The following is a 27,189-nucleotide window of genomic DNA, read 5'->3' as shown; positions in this document are numbered from 1 at the left end:
GTTTCGTGTAGAGTGTAAACCCTTCTTTCCATGTGTTCCACGCTTTAGACAGGTTCACTGAATCCATACTCCACTGTGCGGGTGGCTTCAATCCATCCATCGTAGACGCCGCTGCGCTCTTCTTGTCAGCGTCTCACCTGCTGTCCTGAGCCGTTAGCACCTCCGAGGCTAACTAGCCTAGCTGGACGCGTCGATACCGTCCAGCTAGGCTTGAAATTTACGTCCCATTTTCCCCTTTATTCTTTTTTCTCTGTATTGTCAATTCTGTCTAAGAAGAAATCTGAGGCTGCTGTTCTGAGAATGAGCTACCAAAGCTTTTTCTGAATAAGTCAATAAAGATCCATTTATGGAAAGCTGTGATGAAGGTAGCTTTGTCTTTAATTATATTCAACAATATAACATATTTGACCACTTTTAATTTATTTTTCTAACTTTAATACACTAAAGTTAAGGCTATATACCTAATTTCTAGTAAGTGGCCCAGCCCCTCCTAAATCTTTATGCATATGACCCTCAGTGAAAAAAGTTTGGACACCCCTGCGCTACGCATTTGGTGTGGTGCATGACTTTGGTGTCCTGTGGAGACATAGGAAGTTTCTGAAATCTGCTAAGGCAGCTGCCTCAGGGGGGCCGTCCTTTTAACTTGTGTTAGCTTCATTGCCCACACCTGACCTCACTGACCTTTCTGCTGTTTCTTTTGCCTCTCAGGCAGAGAAAGATCTCTGGCATAAATCTGGCTGCACACTGACGCAATCTGTCTGGTGTTTTTCTGACGGCCGCCCATGCCTGCCTAAGCATTTTTTCCCTTGGTTTCTTGTGGAAATAAAGAAAATATTTTACTGCTACTCATACTTATCATTATTACCATTGCATTAATCAAATTAATCATCTTTTCATTAAAACATTTATTGAAGCTGTTGGCATTACATTAACCTTTTTAATACAGGTGCAGCTATAACCATTTTATACACATTGCATTTTGTGCTTATTAAAGAGTTGAAGCTCAGTCAATTAATTGGAGGTTGTAAGCCTCGTTCGGCGCGATGTCTGGGCGATCTATTGTGTAAGTGACTTGGAGCTATAGAAGGTTAAAACTGCATACACGCCTACAAAACATATATAATACATATAATCTAGAAACAGGCTTGAGTGAAGGCCTGGATGTATTCAGTTTCTTGTTGCATTTGAGTTTGCTTAGTAACAGGTGACAGAAGATGGGCCAAAGAGGAGGACAAGTCCCTGGGGATCTTCAGGGCCTGAATTCATCGCCATATTTGGAAAAAGATGCCAGAGAGGGGAACTTTGGTGTCGCATTTATCTCTTAAAATTGATCATTGTCTGTAAAAGTTGCAAATGATGTTCTTAAGATACAAATTATGTTCTTGTACAATGCGACAAGGGGCGTTACCCAACCCTGACATTATAAAAGCAATCTGAAGTGTATTTTTGGGCGGAGATCTACATCTGATGTTTTGCAGTGTACATCTTCCCACGCGTGTGTTCAATAAACTTATCTGTTTGATTGCATCCTTCTGGGCCTCTGGTATTTTGTTTTGGTTCTCAACATCGCGAATCGGGACAGTGGGCACAAGGGTTAGACCATGTGTCCAAAGGGGGGATGCTACAGGCAGTAACAATGCTGTGGTTCACAAAAGGCTTTTCTGCAGCAGCTGAAAAGTATTGTTAAAAGTGTCTAATTTGCGCGACCAATAATGTGTGACGTCCAGCTCGTGTAGATACTGTAGCACACCCTCCACCTGACATGCACTTTTACCATCTTATGATGGATTTCATTGAACTAACACCAAAGAAGTATTGTTTGGTGGTAGTCGACATGTTTTCTAAGTGGTTAGAAGTGCTCCCAACCAAGCATGCAGATGGTAGCGCGGTGGCAAAAGCTCTTCTGTCAGAAATCATCCCTAGATGGGGCATCCCGGGAAAAATCACTAGTGACAATGGCACTCACTTTTCACTTCACTTCTCTCCCCTCTACCATCTTCGACATGACCCTGACCAAACGCTGCAGCAGCTGGACCCACCACAACAATCTGAAAATGTCAACAGTGCTGCAGGAAAGGGATCTCATGCAGCAGAGATGGAGGGCGCTAAACCTAAGGCCCGTTTCACTACACGGGGGAAATTCCCAGACAGCTTCCGCTGACAGAGCTGTGATGAGATGCCCATTAAGCCCGGATGAAAAGTGAAGCAAAGCAAAAGAATAACTCTGTATTAACTCTGTATTAACACTGTGCAGGGCAGTGACGGACCAACACGGATGATCGGGCAGCAGGGAAAAGGGCGTGGCAGAGATGGAAGGAGCAACTGAGGTTAAAAGCCACCTCAGAATGGACAAAACACAGAAGAAGACGCAGGTCGGCAAGCATGGACACTGGAGAAAGGACTGCCCCAATTTGGGTCAGAACCAGGATGGACAGAACTGTGAGCAGCAGCAGCAATGGTCGCAAACAGACTGAAAAGGAGGAGGGCAGGAGCCCAGGGCACGCTTCAGGCCGTGGTTTACCCAAGACAACAGAGCAGGAAAGCGATGAACACACACACTGACTGAGCATGAGGTGATACATAGACAAACACATGTGCACTCGTTGATTTAGTGAGAAATGACACACACATCTCAACTGAAATGCTGATTCACTGAGAAGTGATCCACACACAAAATACACATGCGCAATGAAGAGTGATGCACACACACACATGCTGATGCAATGAAGAATGCTTTGCTAACAAGTGCTTATGCTGATACGCAAAATGCTGTGCACACACACCCACTTACAGACGCTGTTATAAGAAACCATTGATACACAGAACACATTTTATGTTATCCTGAGGGCACTTATGTACATTTAACAAACAAGGTCTAAAATTCTCTGCTTATGAAAACAATGTCTGTGTGTGGTGAGAGGGTGGAATTTTTGCACGTGACTGCATGCCTCAGGATGTTAATGGCTGCTCAAGGCCTGGACTGAATTGTTCACTGTGCTTCACACAGCCTGATGAGAGTTATGAGGAGCAGTGGTATAGTGTGAAAATGATAAACTAACTGTGTAATGTTTAATTCGGGGCACACAATATTGTTCCATGAGGACACTTAAACTTTCCTGTGAATTTTCTGTTGATTTTTCCTTAGCAGTAGGTTGATTTTATCAGTGAGGTTTGGGTTGTTTTCATTCTCTAAGAGAGAGAGACAGTTTTATGTTTGGACATGTCTGGAACTGGCCCTAGTATTTGTTATTTTATTATTGTATTGTTTACTTTTGTTTTGCTTTGTTACAGTGCATTGGGATAAGAAATCTGAGAGGTGTGATCCACCGGTGGTGATATTTTGTGAGTTCATGATCTAAGAATCAGCTCTTTTTTAACCATGCCTGGAAGATTGAAGTTTAAAGTGCTATGAAATATTCTTACTGGAAACAGTCACAAAGTGTGCTTCTCCATGGTTATAATGGGCTTTGGAGAAATTCACTTATATGGGACACTGACCACATGAGATGGTAAGTCCTGAGTCTAAAAGGATTGCAGTGAATAAATCCAGTCCAAAATCATAAAGAATTGTTTTCCTTTTAAAAATCTGACGTTATCTTGCTGTTGATGGAGACTGGACTAGGTTGCGCGTGAGACTCCACTATCAGCAATATCTGGTATGGATGCGTGTGAATGAATGCATGTGACTGGACTGTGATGGACTGACAATGTAGAATAAAGTTTTGACTGACTTGATACTGAGACGAAGACTGCACCAACTTTAGGACTAGTAAATGTTGACAAACAATTCACCACGCCAGTAAGAAAAGGGTGGATGCTTTGTTTTGTTTTTTGCAGGAGCAGGAGGACAAAAGAGACCAGAGGGGGAGACAGAGTGTAGCTTCACATGAGAGTGTGGAACTGCAGACTTAACCCTTTGGCTGCTAATTTGAGGTACTGATTTTTGCATGAAGAACACTGTGTTTTATTGGCTGTGTTTTGATTAGGGTATCACATTGCGTGGTTGGTAAATGCAAAGGAGGGGACTCACCTATAGCACTTAAGTAATCAGCATGGCTGAAGGAATGACATTAAGGAAGCATCAACAACATGACTGCAAAAGAAGCAGTTACGGACATCAGATTGACATCAGATCTACAAACTGAGCCACTGGTACATACAAATCTTGAGAAAACTTGCTATAGTGAATTAGAACCTTGATGGGAAGGAGGAAACATCACACAATCTGCCTTAGCTCAGGTGGCAGAAATTTTGGCTCTCACCAAAGGCAGTACAACTTTCAGGAGGAGGAAGGAGTAAAACATCTATACAGACTCAGCAGACCTGACAAACAAATGCTCTAACAGAGGAGTCATTACCATCATTTGACAGAAGATGACATTAAAACAAAGATGCAGGAGCCTACAAGATCAGTGGGCGGGTGGAGAAACAAACAATACAGAATAGTGGACGTTGGAAAGTACATGTTGAGAGATCAAGTTGCCCTGACAAAACTTGGTCAGCTATTGTTAAAACGACCACATGGTCCTTCACATGAGAGCAGAAACAGACGTAAAAGAATATGGAAGGCCTGTAAGTGACACCCACACATGGCAGAGATGGTGGAAAACTGTGTGAGGGAATGCAACACCTGTAATGAACACAACCCAAAGCAGCTGTATCAGTGTTCAAAAAGGGAAGTTTACAACACTGACGCTCCTTTTGGGGACATGAAAATGGATTCTACAGACAGAGCTGACAAAAAGACAACAAAGAACATGGAAATCTTCTTGTGATGGTGGACAGATTCACCAACTAGGAAGAAGCAAAACCCAGGTGAGAAAAGACGCAAACCCAGTCATACAATGGCTGTGAAATGAACTGATACAAAGACATGAAGTACCGAGAACCGTTAAAAATCAGACAAAAGATTCCACTGTAACAACGAACATCTGAAAGAAGTGGAGAACAAGTTCTGACATGATTAATCACTGGAACATCTTACCATTCAGAATCGCAGGCCATTGTAAAAGGCCAATTAAATATTTTATAGGAAAATCGGCACAACCAAAGCAATAACAAAGGGTATGGTCCAAAATAGAGTTGTGTGATAATAAACCCTGGTCCACGTGACTGAGGTTTTTTCCTTTTAAAATAGCCAATCATTAAATGTAGAATACAGCCGACAGGAGCATGTGCTAGGAGGTGGTACTGCAAAAAGAACAAAAGCAAAATAAAGAAAACCCATTGTGTTGAACTTTGTTAAATTCAAATTAAAATGTACCATTACACTCAGAGGATCAACATGAAATCAAAATATATGCAAATTTTGTATGAAGCACATGACTGATAACTGTTCTGTCCGGAGCTTTTGTTTCCTATAGCACCCACTTGATCACACCACAAGTTTTTCGCCACCAAAGGAAGGTAATTGCAAATGTTCGAGGGAGGAATATCACGAAAAGTGGGAAAGGTAAGCCCCGATGGGGGTGATAACAACATAAAATTCACTTATGGTCAAATTTAGAAACAGTGAGGAGTTCTAGATAACCATAATTCAGCAAAACCCCATGAGGATTGAAGGTGAGAATCTATAATATTTTGAAATAACTGTCATGGTCCGACAGCCCTCGCCTGGCTGCCTGCCCATGTGTTATTGTGTGCATGTCGCTCCCTTCCCCTCTACCCCCCCCCCCCCCCCCCCCTCTCTCTCTCTCGTAACGGGATTGTTTACCTCCGAGCGGTGACGAGCATTCCTGAGAGTGTTCCCTCGCAGAGACTGGCCGCACCTGTTGTCGATCGGAGCCAACCAGCTGTAGCCAATTATCCGCCATCTCCCGGACTGCCTTCTTAACAGGGCGATCGAGCTTCGGTCTGCGCTGGATCATTGTGTGAAGCACGGTAGAGCAGCGCGAATGGTTTTTGTGGCAGTTACGTTGATCTGAGGATTGTTTACTCCATATGTGTTTGTGTGTTTGCCACCAGGAGGGAAACGGAGAGAGAGCTCACGGGAGCTGGACCGCCACTTGGGATTACTGTTTGGAAGGAGTCGCTACGTGTGTTTTCACTTCACGGCCACGAGCACTGCTAGGAGGAAAAGGCGGAGACCACACCTGGGGCACCCATCACTATATATATATATATATATATATATATATATATATATATATATAATTGAACTGTTGCACCTTTACCGCACTGTAAGTAAATCCACTGTCTTCTCCCAAAGGAGTCCTGCATACAGTCCTCTTTTCTACACCTACCCTGACAATAACACTCAATATAATGTTGACCCTTATGCAGAGAACATCGAGGGAACAGTTTACCCTGCCCGGGTTAGGGTTACCGGGGCCCCGCCCTGGAGCCAGGCCCGGGGAGGGTGCCCGAGGGCGAGCGTCTGGTGGCCGGGCCTTAGTCCATGGGGCCCGGCCGGGCACAGCCCGAAGAGGAGACATGGGCCCATCCTCTCGCAGGCCCACCACCCGCAGGAGGCACCATAGGGGTCGGGTGCATTGTGTGCCGGGTGGCGGCCAGGAGCGGAGGCCCTGGCGGACTGATCCTCGGCTGCCAAGACTGGCAATAGGGACATGGAATGTCACCTCTCTGGTGGGGAAGGAGCCTGAGTTACTGCGTGAGGTTGAGAGGTACCGGCTAGATATAGTCAGGCTCACCTCTACGCATGGCTTGGGCTCTGGAACCAGTCTCCTGGAGAGGGGCTGGACTCTGTGTCAGTCTGGAGTTGCCCTGGGGATGAGGGGAATGACCCACCAATTTCTGGGGGCGAGGTCACTGAGGAAGTTAGACAACTCCTTGGTGGCAGAGCCCCTGGTGTTGATGAGGTCCGCCCCGAGTTCCTGAAGGCTCTGGACGTTGTAGGGCTGCCCTGGTTGACACGCCTCTACAATGTTGCGTGGAGATCAGGGGCAGTACCCCTGGACTGGCAGACCGGGGTGGTGGTCCCCATCTTTAAGAAGGGGGACCGGAGGGTGTGTTCCAACTACAGGGGGATCACACTCCTCAGCCTCCCTGGGAAAGTCTATGCCAGGGTGCTGGAAAGGAGAGTTCGTCCGCTAGTCGAACCTCGGATACAGGAGGAACAATGCGGTTTTCGTCCTGGTCGCAGAACACTGGACCAGCTCTTTATCCTCTCGAGGATACTTGAGGGTGCATGGGAGTTTGCCCAACCAGTCTACATGTGCTTTGTGGACTTGGAGAAGGCATTCGACCGTGTCCCTCGGGGTGTCCTGTGGGAGGTGTTGCGGGAGTATGGGGTGTCTGGCCCATTGCTACGGGCCATTCGATCCCTATACAACCATTGCAAGAGCTTGGTTCGCATTGCCGGCAATAAGTCGGACTCGTTCCCGGTGGGTGATGGGCTCCGCTAGGGCTGCCCTTTGTCTCCGGTTCTGTTCATAATTTTCATGGACAGGATTTCTAGGCGCAGCCAAGTGGTGGAGGGCTTTCACTTTGGTGGCCTCAGAATCTCATCTCTGCTTTTTGCGGATGATGTGGTTCTGTTGGCTTCATTGGGTGAGGGCCTCCAGTTCTCACTGAAATGGTTCGCAGCCGAGTGTGAAGCAGTGGGAATGAGGATCAGCACCTCCAAATCTGAGGCCATGGTTCTCAGCCGGAAAAGGGTGGAGTGCCCACTCCGGGTCGGGGATGAGTTCCTGCCCCAATCACAAGGAGGAGTTCAAGTATCTCGGGGTCTTGTTCGCGAGTGATGGGAGAAGGGAGCCGGAGATCAACAGACGGATTGGGGCTGCAGTAATGCGGACGCTGCACCTGTCCGTCGTGGTGAAGAGGGAGCTGAGTGTAAAAGCGAAGCTCTCAATTTACCGGTCGATCTACGTCCCTACCCTCACCTATGGCCACGAGCTGTGGGTAGTGACCCAAAGAACGAGATTGCGGATACAAGCGGCAGAAATGAGCTTCCTCCGAAGGGTGGCTGGCCTCTCCCTTAGAGATAGGGTGAGAAGTTTGGCCATCTGGGAGGGGCTCAGAGTAGAGCCGCTGCTGCTCCACATCGAAAGGAGCCAGCTGAGGCGGTTCGGGCATCTGACAAGGATGCCTCCTGGGCGCCTCCTGGATGAGGTGTTCCGGGCATGTCCCACCGGGAGGAGGTCCCGGGGGAGACCCAGGACACGCTGGAGAGATTATATCTCTCGGCTGGCCTGGGAACGCCTTGGTGTTCCCCCGGATAAGCTGGAGGAGGTGGCTGGGGAGAGGGAGGTCTGGGCCTCTTTGCTTAGGCTGCTGCCCCCGCGACCCGGCCTCGGATAAAGTGGATGAAGATGGATGAATGGATGGATAATGTTGACCATGTTGATTATGTTTATTCCAATATGCAGAGATTGGCTAATATGACCAGGAAATGCAATAAACAGGACTGTCAGAACAGTCGGTCACCTTTGACAGTCCAGACTAGGATGGCATTGGACATCCTCAGGGTGGAAAAGGGTTGGTGTGACTAAGGTGTGGTTTGGCTTGTTGTATGCATATTTCAAAATGATACAGCTCTGGATGGGCCAGTCACCAGGGCGTGGAAGGATAACAGACTTTATTAAATGAGGAGGAGGAATTTTCTGGGATTGAAGATCCTCTGGGAGAGTGGTTGACTGAAGCATGCCGAAAATAAAACTATTATTTTATAATTGATTGATAACTGATTGATAATTGGCCATATTCACAACTGTATCGACTTGTTACAGCAATAACCATGAACGGATAGGCGGAAATCCAGAAGCACCAGACCAAGGAGGGTCTGGCTAAGAAAGGGGGCCTCAGCTGAGACCCCAAAAGAAACATGGGGCAAAATAAATCCCCTGATCTATGCAATGAACCGAAAGGTAGTCGACCCCTGAGGTTTGAAGAAAGAAGAGGAGCAGAGAACCACCCAACTGTTAGACACTGGTAGCTGCAGAAATAAAGGTCAAAAGCTCCTCAGGCAGAGGTTCTGGTCTGAGCACAAAGGTGGAAGCAGGAAACAACCAGAATGGGGATCGGGGACGATAGAAAATAATGGGATATCTGAGAATTAGCTTTAGTAGTAGTCTGTGATTTTTATGTTATGACAATTGCCCAAACACAGCAGTCATCCCATATATGGCCCACTCTTTAAAGGGGGCCCAGAGAGGGAAAAGAAGCATGATAACTAAGAGAACTGACACCTAGTGGGTAAAAAGGGGGTGTGTGTAATGTCTGGAGAGATGTGCTGCACTTTCATTCTCAAGAACATGGCCCGAGATGGTTCTGTAACTGGAACCCTGGGAGGACTCAGAACATCATTTAAGAAAATAGGAAATGCATGAATATTTGGAATTGATAATCCGTTTCTTATTCGTTTTTACATCTATTTAGGTAATTTGTGGTGGTGTGCCTTCTATCCAAGGATTATTGGTAAGGTTGGATAACAGGGCTGTTGGGGATCTGATACCAAAGCAGACAACATGATGATGCTTGATGACTTTTAATAATGTTCATCTGCCATGAGGCAGATCAAAGGAGGGACCTGTTGGGATTAAATAATTTGCAGTGCCTCAATAATGCTATGCTTTTTATTAATAAGTGTTATAAAGTTATATATTGTAGTATTAAGTGGATACAGCCCTGAAAAATAAAGGCATTAGACCATGTGCCCTTGGGGAGTAGAAAGCTGTAGACTCTTGCTCACGCTTGCCTGAGAAAATGTAGATAAGAGGGGACCATCTCCAGTGGAAAGTTACTGAGACACTGTTGTTTAGACTAGAATGAGAGTGTCTGTTATAAAACTGTTAGGAGCACACCACCATTTTGGGCACACCACCATCAGATGCCTCTGAGGAATCAAAAGAACTCGGTGAAGTGTTGATATTTACAGTAGCCTCAATGCACAAGTGCAGACATATTTTTCATTGACTAGTGCTCAGGTGGGAGGAGATGCAGCCACAAGAAAGGTAAACCCATTGATTTTAACATTAAAAATACAAGAAAACTTTGTTTTGACAAAAGTTGTGGGAGCAGCGGATGGACTTATTTAACCTTGGGGGTAGATATCGGGGGTTCAGATCCACTGGGTTTTTTTAGTGTGAAGTTTGGGATGGCCACGTCAAATGCAACCTCAGCCCATGTCCCGACGGAGTTGTCAGGACATCAATTAGTTACTTATTTAAACACAACTGGACCTGAAGATGTGGTGCAAATAGAGACAGGTTATATAGATAAGAATGTATGGCTGGATTGGGTAACTTACACAGCCAAGTCTAATGACATGACAGAATGTGTAGCCTGCTCTAGAGCACGCCCCACACTGTTCACAGTGCCAGCCCCTTTGTTGTTTTGGGAGGACAGGCCGGGATTTGATTGCATGTTGCAGCTCCACATGAAGGAAAGGGTGGATCATGATTGTATTACATTGGGTACCCCTCTTCCCAGGAAGGGTGTTATTCCCCCTGTGTTCTCCCCAAAAGCTGTAAACTACACCTGTTTGACCAGGGTAAGTGTCACCCCAATAGGTGCTCCAGGTGAGGCATGGTGTGATAAGGTGATAGGTGTCACTGAATGGGCAAAGATGAGCAGCATTAATGTTGCTCGTGTGGACCTGTTCTGGTGACAAAATTCTGAGGGACACCCTGCCGAGAGGCTGGTCGGGAGCCTGCACTGTTGTAAGATTGGCACTTCCTATAGTATTAGCGGGATCTCATGCTACTGCAGAGACTCATGTGGGTAGGACCTGCAGAGCCACGTCAGAAGATTTTGATTTAACTAAAAACTCCCCAACTTACATAGATTTTATAGGTGTTCCTGATGAGTATGAATTGGCCAACCAGGTTGCAGGAAGGTTTGAATCCATTTTCCTATGGATAACTCCAAATAAAAATGTAGATAGAATAAACTATGTTCATTATAATGTTCAGCGACTGGCCAATTTGACACGGGATGCAGTTGCGGGCCTATCTGAACAACTGGCCGCCACTTCTTTGATGGCCTGGCAGAACAGGGTGGCCCTGGACATGCTTTTGGCTGAGAAGGGGGGTGTTTGTGCTATGGTGGATCCTCTGTGTTGTACTTTTATCCCTGATAACACAGCTCTGTAACCAGAGCACTGGAAGGGTTGAGGATGCTGTCCACTAAAATGACAGAAGACTCTGGCATCCCTGGGATGACTGGTTTAGTAATCATTTTGGTAAGTATAAAGCTATAGTGGTGTCTTTGTTGATGTCCATAGCCACATTTGTTGCCATACTTACATGTTGTGGCTGTTGTTTCATCCCGTGCCTTTGCACCCTAGTGCAGAGGTTGATCACAACTCCGCTGACAAAAGAGGATGAGTCTCCTAAGTTTCAAGTAGGGAAGGCACCAGCTCTGACATAAACGGTAGTAACCAGACCGAAAAGCAGCGCACATTTTGGTGCTTTAATTCGGTGCTTTTTTTTCCTGAGATGTCATACACTTTGGATTCTAGCCAATCATTTTACCTTTCCGAGGATAGTAGGCGGACCCAGGTTCGTACGTTCTTTTAGAGCAGATTAAAAATGCCCAAGGTGAAGAGGTCAAAAGTCTGACTGTACTTCACAGCAAAAGTTGCAAACTCAGCAGCCTGCAACAAGTGCTTTAAGGTGATTGTTACATCCTGTGAGACTCCTACCCCGTCTGTCTCTCTCACTCTCCTCTCTCCCCAGGACACAGCTGCTCTTGATTAGCCTCATTTGCCACCTGAATCCAGTCAGCAATCACCTCTGAGGCTATTTAATTAGGGGACGAGCTGTGAGCAGGGTGGTTTTTCCCCTCTGTGGTCGTATGTGGTTTTCTGCTGGGTTTTGGACAGACAGCCTCCTTGTCATTTGTAATAAAACTATATCATTTGTAATAAAACTATATTATTACAGAATAACTCTGTCTGTTTTCCTTTTCATTCTGTTTCCCGACTCATTTGTTACTGGTCCCCTCACTCGCATGCCTAGACCCCTTCGGGGGGAACGTAACAGTGATACTGTGCAAAGGAGGTAACACCTCGAATCTGATGAAACACCTAGTGACGTATAGCATTTTGTTAAAAGCCGAGAAATGCGGCGTATTTGATAGCTTGCTGCGAGACCTCACACCGTGCACATCTACTGTGGGTGGTTTGCCTGTTATCGGACCCGGAGTTAGCAACATCCCCCAAAAACCCGAAGAGGAGACTCCTGGCCCCTAGCCCTGCCAGTGTGGCAGAAATGATGACGGATGATGATGCAGCAGCAGCCGTTCTTCTCTGCGGGAGTAGCTTAATGTTGTTCGTGTGTAATTTACGTTGAGTAGGCTAACCATGTTATTAAATTAATGCATGTAAGGTGAACTAGCAAACACCGTCGTAGCTACATGCGGCTGTCTTGTTGTTTGATGGCAGATGCTCCCTTCACCCTGGCCAAAAAGGCTGAAATGACCAAAGAAAAAGAGGAAAACAGCTAAACATGAGAGGTTTTTGGACAAAGTTTGTGTTTTTTCCTTCTTTTTTTTCCCATTGATTAAGCACTGCTTCCAGCCAAGAGTGATACCATAAATCCCCTATAGCTGCAGAAAAGGCTAACATTGTTATCTTTTTACAAAAAAACAGCTGAACATGAGAAGTTTTTGGACCAATTTTGTGTTCTCCATTCTTTAAGCACCAGTTCGAGCACCGGTTCGAGCACCGTTTAAGCACCGGCACTGTTTCAAAAGTACCGGTTTGGTACTGGTATCGGATAAAACCTAAACGATACCCATCCCTAATCACAAGTGGGGCCCAAGTTTTATTGCACCTTCACAAGCAGACTCATTTTCCTCTTGAGGGCTCTGGACATCCTGTTGCAGAGGAGATGACAGTTGGTCGGAACTGTTCCTAGACTGAAGAGATAAGGATCTGCTAATAATTGATCTGCTGTGCAATGTTCTTTGTTTGGGAGGTATAAAAGGGTTCAGGGTGGTGTCTTTCCCTCAGAAAACCAGGTTAGGACTGTCATCTGAACGTTTTTCTCCACTGCAGTGTTTTTCTTGCTTTTTTTAATAAACCTCACTTCAAAAGACATGCTCGCCTGTTGGTTGCAGTTTTAATCAAGATTTTCCATAACAGGGATCACTTGGAAATTCTCATTTTCCATGAAAACATGCAAGAAATTGTTGCGAATAGGGGATATACAAAATGAACAGGACATTGCAGCAATTACAGCCATAGGAGACCATTCTGTCAGTCCTTCAAGGTAATCAGATGATATTACACCCCATGCTTCCTGAACAATTTCCCACAATCAGGGTGGCTTGATGAGTCACCCTCTGTACCATATGTTCAAGCTGCTCCCACAACAGCTCAACAGGGTTCAGATCCAGAAACTGTGCTGGATACTCCATTACAGCCAGAATACTTGGCTGGCTTCTTATTCTTTAAATATTGCTGACACATTGTGACAGAAGGTGTTTTTGGAGTCATTATCCTATTGTAGGATGAAATTGGCCCCAATCAAGTTCTGTCCACAGGGTATGGCACAGTGTTGCAAACTCTTGTTCCTTTCACTGTACAAATCTTCCGGAGCACCCCCAGCCATTACACAGCACTGTTCTTGCATTTTTTGCTTGTTCTGCATCTCACAAATACTCTTCTGTTTGAGCCGAAGGCCTCAAACTTAGACTCATCTGTCCACAACACCTTTTTTAAGTTATCCACTGTCCAATGTCTGTGCTCTTTTGCCTATCTCAGTTTATTTTCTTTTTTGTTGTTCAGTCTAAGATATGGCTTTTCATGGCATGAAGCCCAGCATCCTGAGGTCGCCTCTTCACTGGTGATTCTGACTCTGGTGTTTAATGGGTGCTATTTAGTGCAGCTGCAAGTTGACAACCTGTGAGGTGTCTTTGTCTTAAACTACACACTCAGATATGAATTGAATGTTATTTGAATTGTTTATGAAATGAATTGCATAAAAAAAATATTTAATTTTTCAAAATTGTTAGTGGGTTGTGAAGAGCGCTGAGTGAAAGTGTTTTTGTGACAGAAATTTAAAATGACAAAATCTGTACGTTGGCTGCACAGTCCTTTTAAGAAAACTAAAATGCTTACCTTTGGAAATGCTTCCCCAATTTTTAAAGCAGATCCTAGCTTTGTTAAAGGGTGTATTGACTCCACTCTTCCTTGCACCAATTCCAGTTCTCAGGTTTTGACAACTTCCAGAATTCCTGCCAACAAAAGCTTTGCATGGTGTTGACCTTCATCAGAGTTTGCATCAGCCAAAACCAATTTGTGAAACTCATCATGCTTTCATGACCTAAAGGTGAATGGGGAATTCACCCTTTACCCACTCATTTTTGGTGTTACTACGTATGTTCTAGAGTGCACTTAAAACATGGGAGGGGCATGGTACCAACGACCCTCTGCCTGATAGCAGCTGGTGTCAGCACGGCCCCTCACGAGAACCCTCAATTACATGTATTTAAAATTGAAAGGTGGGCACCGGCACCACAGGTGAGGCTGAATAAACAAACTGTCCTCTGGATGCCATTTAGTGTGCCAGACCGGGGCCCGCAACAGCAGCACTGCCAAGCCCCACAGGACCCAGAGCGGCCCACCCAACCCATTTACTTTTGGGATAAGACATTTGTTTGTAGTATTTCTTTTTTCAGGAGATCTTAGGAATCCAAGACATAGAAATAGACAGACATTTGTCATCCATATAATATTAATAACACAAACACAATAAGAATTCAATGCAGTGACAGTGCAACTCCCTTAATCACCAGATAATTCAATTTAGTTCAATTCAATTTTATTTATACAGCATCAAATCACAACAATAGTCACTCTTAAAAATAATACAACAGAGAAAACCCCAAAAATCATATGACCCCTATGAGCAAGCACTTTGGTGACAGTGAGAAGGAAAAACTCCCTTTTAACAGGAAGAAACCTTCAGCAGAACCAGGCTCAGGGAGCTGTGGCCATCTGCCATGACCAGTTGGGGTGAGGGGAGGAAGACAGAACAAAAGACATACTGTGGAAGAGAACCAGAGAGGCCTGCATTTGTATAGCGCTTTACTTAGTCCCTATGGACTCCTCCTACTGTGCACCAATAACAGTCAATAAGGATTAAAATGATTTCAGTGAGTGCCTTATGAAGGATTTGTTTCTTGCTGTTTTCCATCAGACACGTATTCTCTGTAAAAGAAATACATTACTCTTTGTAATTGCAGTGTTTTGCGATCCATTAGTTAATTCATGTCATCTGTTTTTTTAATCCATCGTGAAGTCCCATTGTAAAGTAAAACTTTTGTCAACCTAATCTTTATCTTGATCAAAGTAGGCAAGGTATATTTTTCCATAGTCTTCTTAGCAATCATTTCTTTTTGCTAGTATTCCTTCAGCCACTTGTCTTCCTAATGTGTCTACTTCTGTGCAGGAACAAGCTCATCTATACTTAGGTTGCCTTCCAGCCTTTTCTCCATGATGGTAAGTAGCTTAACCCCGTCCACCACCAGCTGGGTCAGTGCGACCTCGGTAAAGCCAAAGGTTGCCATGTTGCTTATATTATAGAGTTCCGGGGAATCTGGGAAATGAGGAGATTTGGAAAGTTTAAATCCAACACTGACAGTTAGTGGTGTGGGATGTAGCAAATGTGGTATTGATCTGATACCAGGTAAATACAGCATGAGTATTGCTAAAACCAAATACCAGTACTGATACTGACCCACGTCATCCCTACTTGTGGCCCGTATATTGACGTGAAGAAATATAACACAATTTGGCCCTTGAGTTACACTTTTTTGTTAGGGAGGATTTGTTCGTTGTTGAGTGCAATGTTAAAATAAGTTCTTTAAAAAGCAAAAACTGATTTAATATGAATTAATTCAAAACTTAGTCAAAGTTTTGAAGCTATGAAATATCAGATCTAGGTCTTCTGTTTACCTGTTTTGTCCATGTTGATCCTCAGTCTTTTCAGAACATCCTTAAGGTGTTTATGTGTGGGAAGGTGTTGCAGTTTGATGAGGACGCTGATCCTCAGACCTGTACCCACATTAGCCGGGGAGCTCGTCACCCATCCCAACTGCTGCTTCCAGATAAAGGGATGTCTGAGACCTCTGTAGTATTTTTCCAGCTAGACACAAACAATCAGTCTTCATGAGTTCAACCTGGTTTCCCTGGTGGAGCGTTTGCAGTTACTTTTTAAGGCCTTAAGTACTTTTTCTAGAACTAGCATAAGTGAAAAGCAAATATCCATCCATTCATTTTCTATTGTTTATCTGGTGCTGGGTTTCAGGGGCAATAGCCTAAGGAGAGGAGGTCCAGACACCCCCCCCCCCCCCCCCCCACTCCCCCAAGCTGCCTCTTCCAGCTCACGTGTTGGACAACTGAGAAATTCCCAAGCCCACCTCACCCCCACCCACCTCAGATGTCTTTTTTCAAGTTGGAGGAGTAGCCCCTTTTCTGTGAGTCACTCTTGAATGACTTGAACTCATTAGCTATTGCAGCCAGAGAAAACTATCTCCAGTTTCCACTGCTTGTATCAGTTTCATTCTTTCAGTCATTACTCATGACCATAAGTTAGGGTATAGATGTAAACTGACAGGTCAACTAACAACTTCTCTTTCATACTCAGCTCCCTCTGATCTCAGGAAGCCAACAAAGCAACATCATCTACCTTCTGCCACTTGGTTCTGCCTAGAAATTTTGACCATAAAATTTATGATTTATAGTATTGAGCCCTGTTACATTAAATTTATACTGGGAATGAGTTCAACTTATTGCTGGGAATCCAAGTTCTTACTGAGATTGTGCATGGACTGAATAGCTCATAGCAAAAGGCTAGATACGCCATATTCCCTAAGCAACTCCCACAGGATCCCCCAAGGGACGCATCTGAATCCTCTCCAAGTCCACAAAACACATGTACACATGATAAACTCCCATGCACAATCAAATATCATTGAGAGGATAAAGAACTCATTCAGCACATGACTAGGATGGAAAGTGCATTGTGCTTCCTTGCTATAGATCGGATAATAATAATTATAAAATTGGTCAGTAGCCAGCAAATTAGGGTGTCCTGGTGCCATGTGCACTTATAAACATTAGGATGTTTATAAGTGCACACGGCACATCTTAATTCTTGTTGACAAATTAACATTTCAACAGAAGTCCAATAACAAACCTGACTTGTTGCCCAAGTCAGTGTTGAAGTTCCCTGTTAGGACAATGAAGATGCTAGGTGGGGAACACTCAGCACCACACCCAGCAGCTTCAAGAAGAGTAGGGAATCTCAACTGTTGTTTGGTGCATAAAAGTGCAAATGACAGTCAGCACCTATACCCAATCTGAAGAAGCAGAGAGGCAGCCCTCTCATCCACTGGGAAAAAACCCAATGTACAAGCAACAAGTTGGGGGAGGGGGTACAGTGAACATTTTATTAGGATTATTTATTCATTTATTAAAATTTACCTTTTGCAAGCTGATGCAGATGCATTGAAAAGCTTCAGCCACATTGGCATCTTCTCGCATTGATACCAGCCTGAGGTGCTCATCTATGTTGACCCAGACCAACAGGCTCCTGTTTTCACTCACCCTGCATGAAAAATTATGGCACATTAAACATCTGACTTTAATTCATTTTAAACATCACAAGCTGACAGTGACTATAGATTGTATTTAAAAGATGGATGTAGCCAAGATTGTAAATGAACTGACTCTTATATAACCCAGAGCACTCAAAGCAGTTTATACAACATGCCACATTCACCCATTTACATAAGCACTTTCTTCTATGCTTTTAAGTGCTTTCTGACTAACATTTACACACATTCATACTCTGATGGCTGTATTGGAGAGCAACTTGGGGTTATTATCTTGCCCAAGGATATTGGACATGCAGACTGAGGGAGCTAGGGATCAAACCACCAACCGTCCCATCAGTAGATGACCTGCTCTACCTCCTGAGCTACAGCCACCCCCATATCACTTATTAGTTTAAAAAGTCCTGATTTTGAAATCTCAAGCTGTCTTTTAACTATTGCCATTTTATTTCATTTTGAAAACTGATCGATCTTGACAACCACAAAACAGGTCAGTGCTAAAGTATACCCTGCTTAATCTTCTAGGTACATATAGTGACCATAACACGAGGTGTAAGGATTTTAGGTCACACAGACAGACATGTTTTACATAGCTAAAACAACTTGGGTTCAAATTGACCCCAGAGGAACACCGTATGCAAAATCTGTAAAGCTCACTGAATCTTTTATTTATGCTTTAAATGTTTTACACTTCTGTAACAGTGTCTCTCAAGAAAGATTATGGCATTTATGGGAATCAAACTTGTAACTACCTGCGACCAGAGCAGGTTCTATATCCAAGAAAACCATACTGACCAAACTGCCCTGGCATCAGGCCAGTCCCGGGCCACACCTATGCGGAGCTGGAAGGAAGTTGGAGCTTTAAGATTCAGCTCACTCTGTTGCTCTTGGCTTAAGTCCGTTAGTAAGAGAAGTCGACCTGCCAGCTCCTGTTCCAGTTGCTGCAAAGCTGAAAAACAGGAGATTGGTAACTAGTTTGGTGTCATTGGTACCTTGTTGACAAAAAATCTTACAGTTTTTCTCCATTGGTTTGGCTCATTTCTTGAAACAGAAATTACATTCTCAAAACTCTAAGATCATTTGGCAAAACAATCTTACAGTTTAGCACAACACTATAGCTCACCTGCAAAAGCTCATATCTCTTCCAAAACTGTTCACTCGGGCTTCAATCTAAATCCCTTTCTCATTTAAACAGTCAGTGTCTCCAAAATGGCAAAGATCCTTCTCAATAGCTTTGGCTCATTTCTCGACACAGATCGGACATTCTCATCATTCTTGGTGCTTTTGTCAAAATAAACCTGGATAGTTGATCACAACAACATGGTCCACCTGCAAACGCTCATATCTCTCCTAAAACAGTTCCCTCATGTGTCAAAACTACATTTCTTTCTAATCTGAATAGTCAGTGCCCCCAAAATGCATCGTCCCTTTGGCATTGTGTGAGTACTGCCATACAAAATGTTTAGATGTTTTGTCACTATGGCAGAGGACCAACAATATACAACAGAAAAGAGTAGCCTCCAAGGTTTGACATCACTCAAACTACCAAGGAAATGATAACCATTTTTTATTCACACGCAAAGAAAATTTCATACATATGTAAAAAGAAAATGTACATTACAGTAGTAAATTGTATGAACACAAAATCAAAAAACAAGGACTTATTCAGTGGTTGCTGTCCACTGTCTTCACCCTCCTGATTATTTACACGCTGTTGTCCGTCTGGCCACAGATTCTCGTCCACATCACAGCGGATACTTTCTCTTGCAATGCAACGAGGGAAGAAACGGTGTGATGCCGCAACCATCCCCTGCATTGATCTCCTGTAATGTCGTCACACGCTGCGTCCATAGCATGGAGCAGGGACGGCTGATCCTGAGCATGATGCTCATACACTCTCCACCTCCAAGCAGAGAAAAACTCCTCTATCGGATTGAGGAAAGGAGAGTAAGGTGGTAGGAACCCCATGACCAACCTTGGATGCGTTGCAAACCAGCTCCTAATGAGTGGGCTATGGTGGAAATTGACATTGTCCCACAAAATTACATAAATGGGTAGGTGAGGCCCTATGAGACCTCTCTCATTTTCAGGGATAAAATCGGTATAAAGGTGATCCAAGAAGATGAGGGGCTTGTGTGTGTTGTATGGGCCAAGACTGGGGATGTGAGTGGCCACACCATTTTCAGAAATGGCAGCACACATAGTTATATTGCCCCCTCGCTGACCTGGGACATCCACTGTGGCCCGGTGGCCAATAATATTAAGGCCACATCTTCGGCCCTTGGCCAGGTTGAAGCCAGCTTCATCCACGAACACCAGGATGTGAGGGGTCTCATGTCCTTCCAATGCCATTATTCTCTAAAATAGAGTAAAGAACATAAAATCAGTCATACAGAAGAGTCATATACTACAGTTAGACAATTACATGTTCTCCCCCACAGGTCAGGCCACTACTCCAGTGGTTCTAAACTAGTGATAGGCCTATGAGGAAGTACTGCAGGGGTATTTGATAGAAAGGGGAGTGGGAAATACTGATGACTTACTGAGATGTTACAGTAAAACCCACAGTATTAGATTTGATTGGGAGACAACAAAATAAGGATTATAATGAGAATCGTATCATACAGTAAACTGCAGTTTTCTGTTGAAATTGTTGAAGTCAGATGAAGCAAATACTGATTCTGAAATCAGGTAAAGGAGGTATTGAAACCAAATAAGTGAACTACTGCTTACTGTGATTACAGGTAAGGTTATAATGAGAGACAACCAGTAACTGACTTACATTTACATACTGGTAGCGCAGCTCCTTCAGTCTATCAGAGTTCCTCTCAAATGGTACCCTGTAGATTTCTTTCATTGTCATCTGATGCTTCTTCAAAACCCGGTCTATTGTGGAGATGCTTATTGTGTTTATATTCTGGAATATATGATCGTCCTGAAGGATGGCATCACGGATCTGTCTCAATGTGATGGTATTATTTGCCATCCCCATGTTACAAATCTCTCTTTCCTGTTGTTCATTGAGCAGTTTTCCTCTGCCACCCACGCGAGGTTGTCGTCCACTCCTACACAAAGAACAGAATACAGTAAGTTACCAGTGTAATTGTATTATTGTTTTACTCACAGTAACTTCACCACGATCCTAATGCAACATTGCACAGTGACTGGAATACTACTCTAAACTGTATAAAATATGTAATTCCATAGTTTACAGTAATTAGTTCAATATATTTCTTGTCAGATTTAGTATCAAAACATTCCACTAGTCCTCTCCACCTGCTAGTATAGACCTACTACTGTAGGCAGATGCACACAAAATCTCTACAGTAAGTTATACATTCTTTGCCTCACGCACAGTGCCCTGTCCTATACAACATATAATTCCATCGTAGATTACATAGAGTACATACCTGTTTTCCCTGCGAAAGGTTTGGATGATGGAGGAGACTGTAGAGCGAGGCACATTAGGCTGCACTCGACGACCTGCCTATGCCATTGTGAGGCTATGGTTTATGACATGGTCTATAATCGTGGCCCAAATTTCATTCGGGACAGCACAGTGTCTTCGCGCACCTCGGCCTCTTCCCCCTATTCCTCCACCACGCATTCTCAGTCCTCCTCCTCTTCTTCTTCTTCCTCCTCTTCCTTGAGGAAGAACTTCCCCTTGTCCGTTTGCTTGGCCTTGTCTATCCATGTTCAGAGATCGGACTGGCTCTGGTCAAGCTCTATGTATCTGTGTTTGGCAGCACACAATCATGGAACACACCTGTGTGTGACACTCCCCCTTTGTTAGTCTAGTTTCACCTGACTGTCGATGACTGTCATCAATTTATCAAATGTTCAAAGAAATTCATATATGGTATTCATGGTATTATGTTCTTGACCAATTTTGACAATTGAACAGACAGTTGTGCATGCGAGTACTTATACAATGAAATGAATGATCATTAGACTGAGAATCAACTAATCAGTTTAGATCTACAAGATCTATTCATTTGGAAAATGTGCTAAATGTGGGCTAACTGTATAACTGTAGGCTACTTAATCATTTGCAAAGATGCACTGAGACAATTGAGACATGTACTAAGGCATTTGCCATTTGATAAATTGAATGAGAAATGCCATTCTGTTGTGAACATTTGCCAAGAGGTTTGGATGTTTGTCTATGTTATTTTGAGAATGTAATTTCTGTTTCAAGAAATGAGCCAAACCAACGGAGAAAAACTGTAATGTAGTAACACACTAATCTTAATAAAGTAACACTTAACTACTCTTAAATAGACTCGCACAAGAGTCACACATGGCATTGTCTTCATTCTTGACATGAGGCATGTGAGATTATTATACTGTCATATGTTACATTATACCTTTAATCAAAATGATTGAATCATGATACTGCTGTAGGCCACATTATACTTCTTATTATAGATTGTGTAATCATTGTGTAGTTTTAGTTTGCATTATACTCCTGAGTTAGAAGAATGTGAAAATCATTAGATTTATTAGATTGATTTGTATTATATTATACTGCTGATTTACTGTGAGTTACACTGTTTTATGACATTCCATACTGCTGATTTATAAAGAGATTACTGTGTGCAGAGAATCATGGTCTTGCTTTTCTGATTGTAGAGAGAACAGAGCAGACTGCACGAGAGCTTCTCCTCCACCTTTGTTGGAAGCAGAAAAACAGGGAGCCAAGATCATAACTTAGGCTCACTGACAGAAAGTATGTGGATGTTTAGGCATTTATGACTAGGTGGGGGCCACCAGAGGCTATAAGAGTTTGAGTAACGGTCTGACATTTTGAGATCCGCTGTGACCCTCTTCGTGCACGTCTCCCAGCCTGGATGTATTGCGCATTGTGCTTGTATGAAATGATAAGAATTGTATGGATTAAAATTGTTGATTGAACAGTTATACACCGAGTGTTGTTCTTCCTTCAGCCCAAGGATCAAAGAATTGGGAGGTTTTAACAGGCATCAAGGGTTAACTGTCACAATTAGCAGTTTGCTTAAGCTTTTTTTTAATACTTTCTCTTTATTGATTTTCATCTTATTTTACATACAGAACTAAAGAGGGCAAGGGAAACTAACACATTCACATATGTTCACATATTCCAAAATACACAACGCCTTGTTTTACTTACATATATTACATATTGCACAGGTGCATGTTCCATTCAAACAAATTCACAGCTGTCCCTCTGCATCACAGAGGTATCAGTTTCTAGTCTCTTGACGTATAACGATCCCATCATTCCCAAAGTCTCTCTCCTTTCTCCTTCTGTAGCCGCAGTGAGAGGGTAATCAGTTCCATATGATGAATTGTGTTAATAATGTCTGTAACCAACATTTAGTAATTGCCTTTTTGAATGCAACCATAAAAGTATGAGTCTCTTTTATTTATATCCTCAGGGATATTCTCAAGGTACATGGTATTAAAGGAGAAGTCCAGTGTTACTTCCAGCACATCCATCACCATTTGTTTAATCTCCTCCCAAAAGGTCTTCAGTTTAGGGCAGAAGACATGAAAGCAACCTGCAGCGACCTCCCCGCACTCCCTCCAGCATGAAGCGCCTGAACCACTTATTTTGGATTTCTGCTTTGGTGTGATGAAGAATCTAATTAAATTCTTCCATCCAAAATCTCACCATGTTAAAGAATTTGTGGTAGATAACACATTTTTCCACATCCGCAACAATCTTCCTCTGAGATAGTTATACCTGCTTCTTTTTACCATTGATGACTTACATATCTTGTTGAGGTCTTTTTCATAGCTATAAAACTTCTGTACATTTTGCCTATAGTACCTCTTATAATGTTCTCACCATAAGCATCCATAAATATTTGGATCACCCCACTAGCATCTGCGTCAAGCATTCTAATTTCCTTCCGGAAGAAGCTCCGAACCTGTAGGTAACGATAAAAATCTTCCCTGCCGATCTCTTAAATCTGACACGTCCTCAAAATTCATCAGCTCCCCAAGATTGCAGTGATTCCATGCCTGGACAACTCCCTGAATTTATGGTCTAACAATGCTGGAAGGAAGCGTGGGAGATACGCTGGCCATCCCAGCAACCCTATTTCCCTATTAAGACCAAAAATTTTAATCACATCTGCCCATTTTTTCAGGGAAAAACTTACACATAAATTTTGCATCTGATATGCCTGTGGTAAACTCTCAAGAGACCCCAGAACCAGGCCCGGCCCTAACCAATCTGGCGCCCTAGGCAAGATTTTAGGTGGCGCCCCCCTACATCGGCAGTGTAGTGTATGTACTCACAAGAAACTGAATAGCTTTGTCTTTGACCTTTTTTTTTTACTTAAAGAAAGCAAATTCACAATCAGAATAATTAACAAGATAAAAAAATATATGAATAAATAAATGAATACAAAAAATAAAAAAATGAATATATGAAATACAATAACACCGCTTGATGCTGCTGCAAAACTGGTGGGTTGTGCTGCTGAGGTGGAGGCAACAGGAAGACCGCTTGATGCTGCTGCATCATGGCTGGGTTGTGCTGCTAAAGCTGCATCACTGGTGGGTTGTGCTGCTGAAGTGGAGGCAGCAGCGGTAGATGTGGTAGATGGCCCAGGGGTGGGATTTAGAAACTTCAACAGTGCATCTGAAGAGAGGAGTATGTGACACCACTGAGTATTAAAGTCTAATAATAAAAACATATGATTCCAGGAATAAAATGAAATTATATAATATAAATGAAAAACCAAAGAGATATATGTATGATGTTAACTGATATGCAAATTAGATTAGATTCAATTTATTGTCATCATTACAGTGAAATGCTGAATAGCAGAATGCAAAGTAACAGTATAATATCATATGAGAATGTTATGTTATGATTATCTTTGACCGAATCACAGCAGTGCTCATATTAAAAAACAGCATTCCCTCTCATGTGATATTGCTTAATTAACATTAATGATGTGCACTTTAACAACTAGGCTTACAACTATAATATATACAGGGGTGGAAAAGTGACTATTACCTGCAGGGTAAACGTTAGCTAACCAGAAGGCAATAACAATGTAAACAAAAAACACCTGCTTAAAAGATGAATACAAATGAGGAATGGTGGGAAAGGTGGGAGTACTGTAATTACCTAACGTTACATTATTATTTTCCATAACAATTTAGCCCCCTCCACAATATTAACTGACGTTAAAACAGTTAACTAGCTATTTATTGATTAGCAATTAGCGAATCATGTAACATTAGCTTAATGCTAAAAATTTAGGTTACTATCACATTCAGACAAATAATTTCATGTAGGCTAACGTTACCTACCTCTGTCTTTTTCTCGTTTCTCCTCCTCTTCTTTTCTCTTTTTTCTTCCCTGGGCACCTGACAGTTTTGGCCGTTTTGACATCTTGTGTTGACTTTTTGATGTGGTGACGTCCAAAAGGAACCATGATACTGGGAGGGAGGGGGCCGTAATGTTCTAACAAATAATATTTCTATTAAATAAGCTTTACTTTGCATTTTAATTAACGTGGGATTATTTTTTGTATTTAGAAATAATAGTACCAACTTTTTTTTTTTTTTCCAACATTTGTGGCACTGGCGTGGCGCCCCCTGATGGACGGCGCCCTTAGCATTTGCCTATACGGCCTATGCCACGGGCCGGCCCTGCCCAGAACAGACTGTATTGGGAAATCCATCAAAGAAAGCTCAATGTCCTTCCATTTTGCCTCAAACTTAGAGTTACACCAGCACACTAGAGGTCTGATCTGGGCTGCCAGATAGTAATCCCACCTCTCCAGATCTTCATATATCTTCTTGTTCACCCAATTATAATTAACTTCATATAACGATGCAAGGTCTTTTGTCAGCAGGATCCCCAAATACTCCATTTGAGATTGATGTCATCCAAATCTATATCTTGCTACCAATTGTCTTGAGGGGTTAAAAAAGAATGTCAAGATTTGAGTTTTTTGAATGTTTAGTCTATAACCAGACAGTCTGCCATATTCTTCCAGTATTTTCATAAGCAGAGGATTTCCCTCTTCCGGGTTTCCTAGCGCTACCAGCACGTCGTCTGCATACAAGCAAATTTTATTTTCCACGTTCCCTGTTGTAACCCCCTCCAATCGAGTCTCTTCCAACGGTTCAATGAAAAGGTTAAGGAGCAGTGGGCTCAACGGACAGCCCTGCCTACAGCCACGTTGTAGTGTTATCTGATTTGAGAGGCTTCCATTAACTTAGATCCTCGCTGTTGGAGACATATAAATCATTCTTATACATTGAATAAACCTGTCACATAGCCCAAATCTCTTCAACACATGAAACAGAAATTCCCACCCGACCGTATCGTATGCCTTTTCCACATCAAGCCCAATTAGAACTGTTCCAGTTTTCCCTTTAAGTATCTGGTCAATAATATGAATGGCCCTTCTGATATTATCGTTTGTTTGTCTGTTACCAATGAAGCCTGTTACATTGATGCCCACGCTGATAGAGGAGGCAGCGGCATCAAGTACTTAACCTCTTAGCCAAAATCGCAGCAAATAGTTTATAGTCTATATTTAACACGCTAATAGGTCTATAACCTCTGGGGTCAGTTTTATCCTTCCCTGCTTTTGGTATGACAGAGATATACGCCTCCCGCCACGATGGTGGGAGCGCCCCCCCCACCCACTCAGAGTGTAATTAAAAGAGGCCTTTAATAGCGGGATTAAGGGTTCCCTCATCTGCCTATACCACTTTGGTGGAAATCCATCACATCCTGGGGCTTTAAAAGTCTTGAGTTTTGAGATCCCAGTGTTAATCTCTTCTGCTGATATTCCTCTGACGAGTTTTTCATTCTGCTGCTTACCTATAAATGGTAGATCTAGGCTGGATGAGAAATTCTGAATCTTATGCTCATCTGCTTTATCCAGTTGTGTGTATAGCTCAGCGTAATATTCTTCAAATGCTCTCTGAATTTCTTCGAGTTTATTAGTTATCTTATTTGTCTTTAAATTTCAAACTTTATGAATAGTGTTCTCCTGTTGTTGCCTCCTGACTCTCCATGATAATAGCCTAGCAGCTTTGGGTCCTGCCTCATAACACCGTTGTCTATTATATTTTAATTTTTTTTCAATTTCCTCACTTAAAATTTTGTGGCTCTCCTCTTTAACCGGCAGTTGTTCCAATTATTCCAAATTTTCCTGTAAATCTGACAGCTTTTTTGCTCTCACCTTCTTTAGGACTGCACATTTTGCAATAATTTTACCCCTAAGGTATGCCTTAGCCACATCCCATAAAATTGTAGGATTAACTGTTCCATTGTCATTGAGTTCTAAATATGTTTTTAACTCCTGTCCCATTTCTCTTTTAAATGAGTCATTATTTAACAGACCTGTGTTAAGCCTCCATAAGGTGTTTTTGGGGCTAGCTTTAAACCCAATCTTCATAGTTAGTCCCGAATGATCAGATAAATCTCTCTGTCCTATTATACAATCCTTCACTCTGTAGAGATCTTTACTAAAAGTAAAGAAGTAATCAATTCTTGAGTACATATCATGTCTTGCTGAATAAAATGTAAATTTGCGTTCATTTTTGTGTAAATATCTCCATATATCTATAAGCCCCAACTCAGATAACATTGTTTTTACTTGTTTCTCTAATTTAGTTCCCCGCCGGTCTCAGCTAGTTGTA

General features: G+C 42.9%; 1 protein-coding gene across 2 annotated transcripts in view; it reads right to left on the bottom strand.

The window, feature by feature from the left end:
- Positions 1 to 15,345: 15,345 nt before the first annotated feature.
- The window catches only part of LOC146629983 (creatine kinase B-type), a 40,574-nt gene continuing 28,730 nt past the window's right edge, over positions 15,346 to 27,189 (bottom strand). For both annotated transcript variants that reach the window (XM_085356731.1, XM_085356732.1), the window contains exons 6-9: positions 18,322 to 18,475; positions 17,396 to 17,519; positions 15,866 to 16,055; positions 15,346 to 15,506 (exon numbers count right to left, since the gene is read on the bottom strand). In XM_085356731.1, the coding sequence (XP_085212857.1) occupies positions 15,346 to 15,506; positions 15,866 to 16,055; positions 17,396 to 17,519; positions 18,322 to 18,475 (629 nt within the window). The remainder of the gene's footprint in view (positions 15,507 to 15,865; positions 16,056 to 17,395; positions 17,520 to 18,321; positions 18,476 to 27,189) is intronic.

The sequence above is a fragment of the Diplotaxodon limnothrissa genome, linkage group LG6 (assembly GCF_057381915.1).
Source record: "Diplotaxodon limnothrissa isolate DT_005_m linkage group LG6, D_limnothrissa_male_GT1.1, whole genome shotgun sequence".
NCBI classification, from domain to species: Eukaryota; Metazoa; Chordata; class Actinopteri; order Cichliformes; family Cichlidae; genus Diplotaxodon; species Diplotaxodon limnothrissa.
The sequence above is the reverse complement of the archived record's forward strand: the minus strand, read 5'-3'. Positions and strand labels throughout refer to the sequence as shown.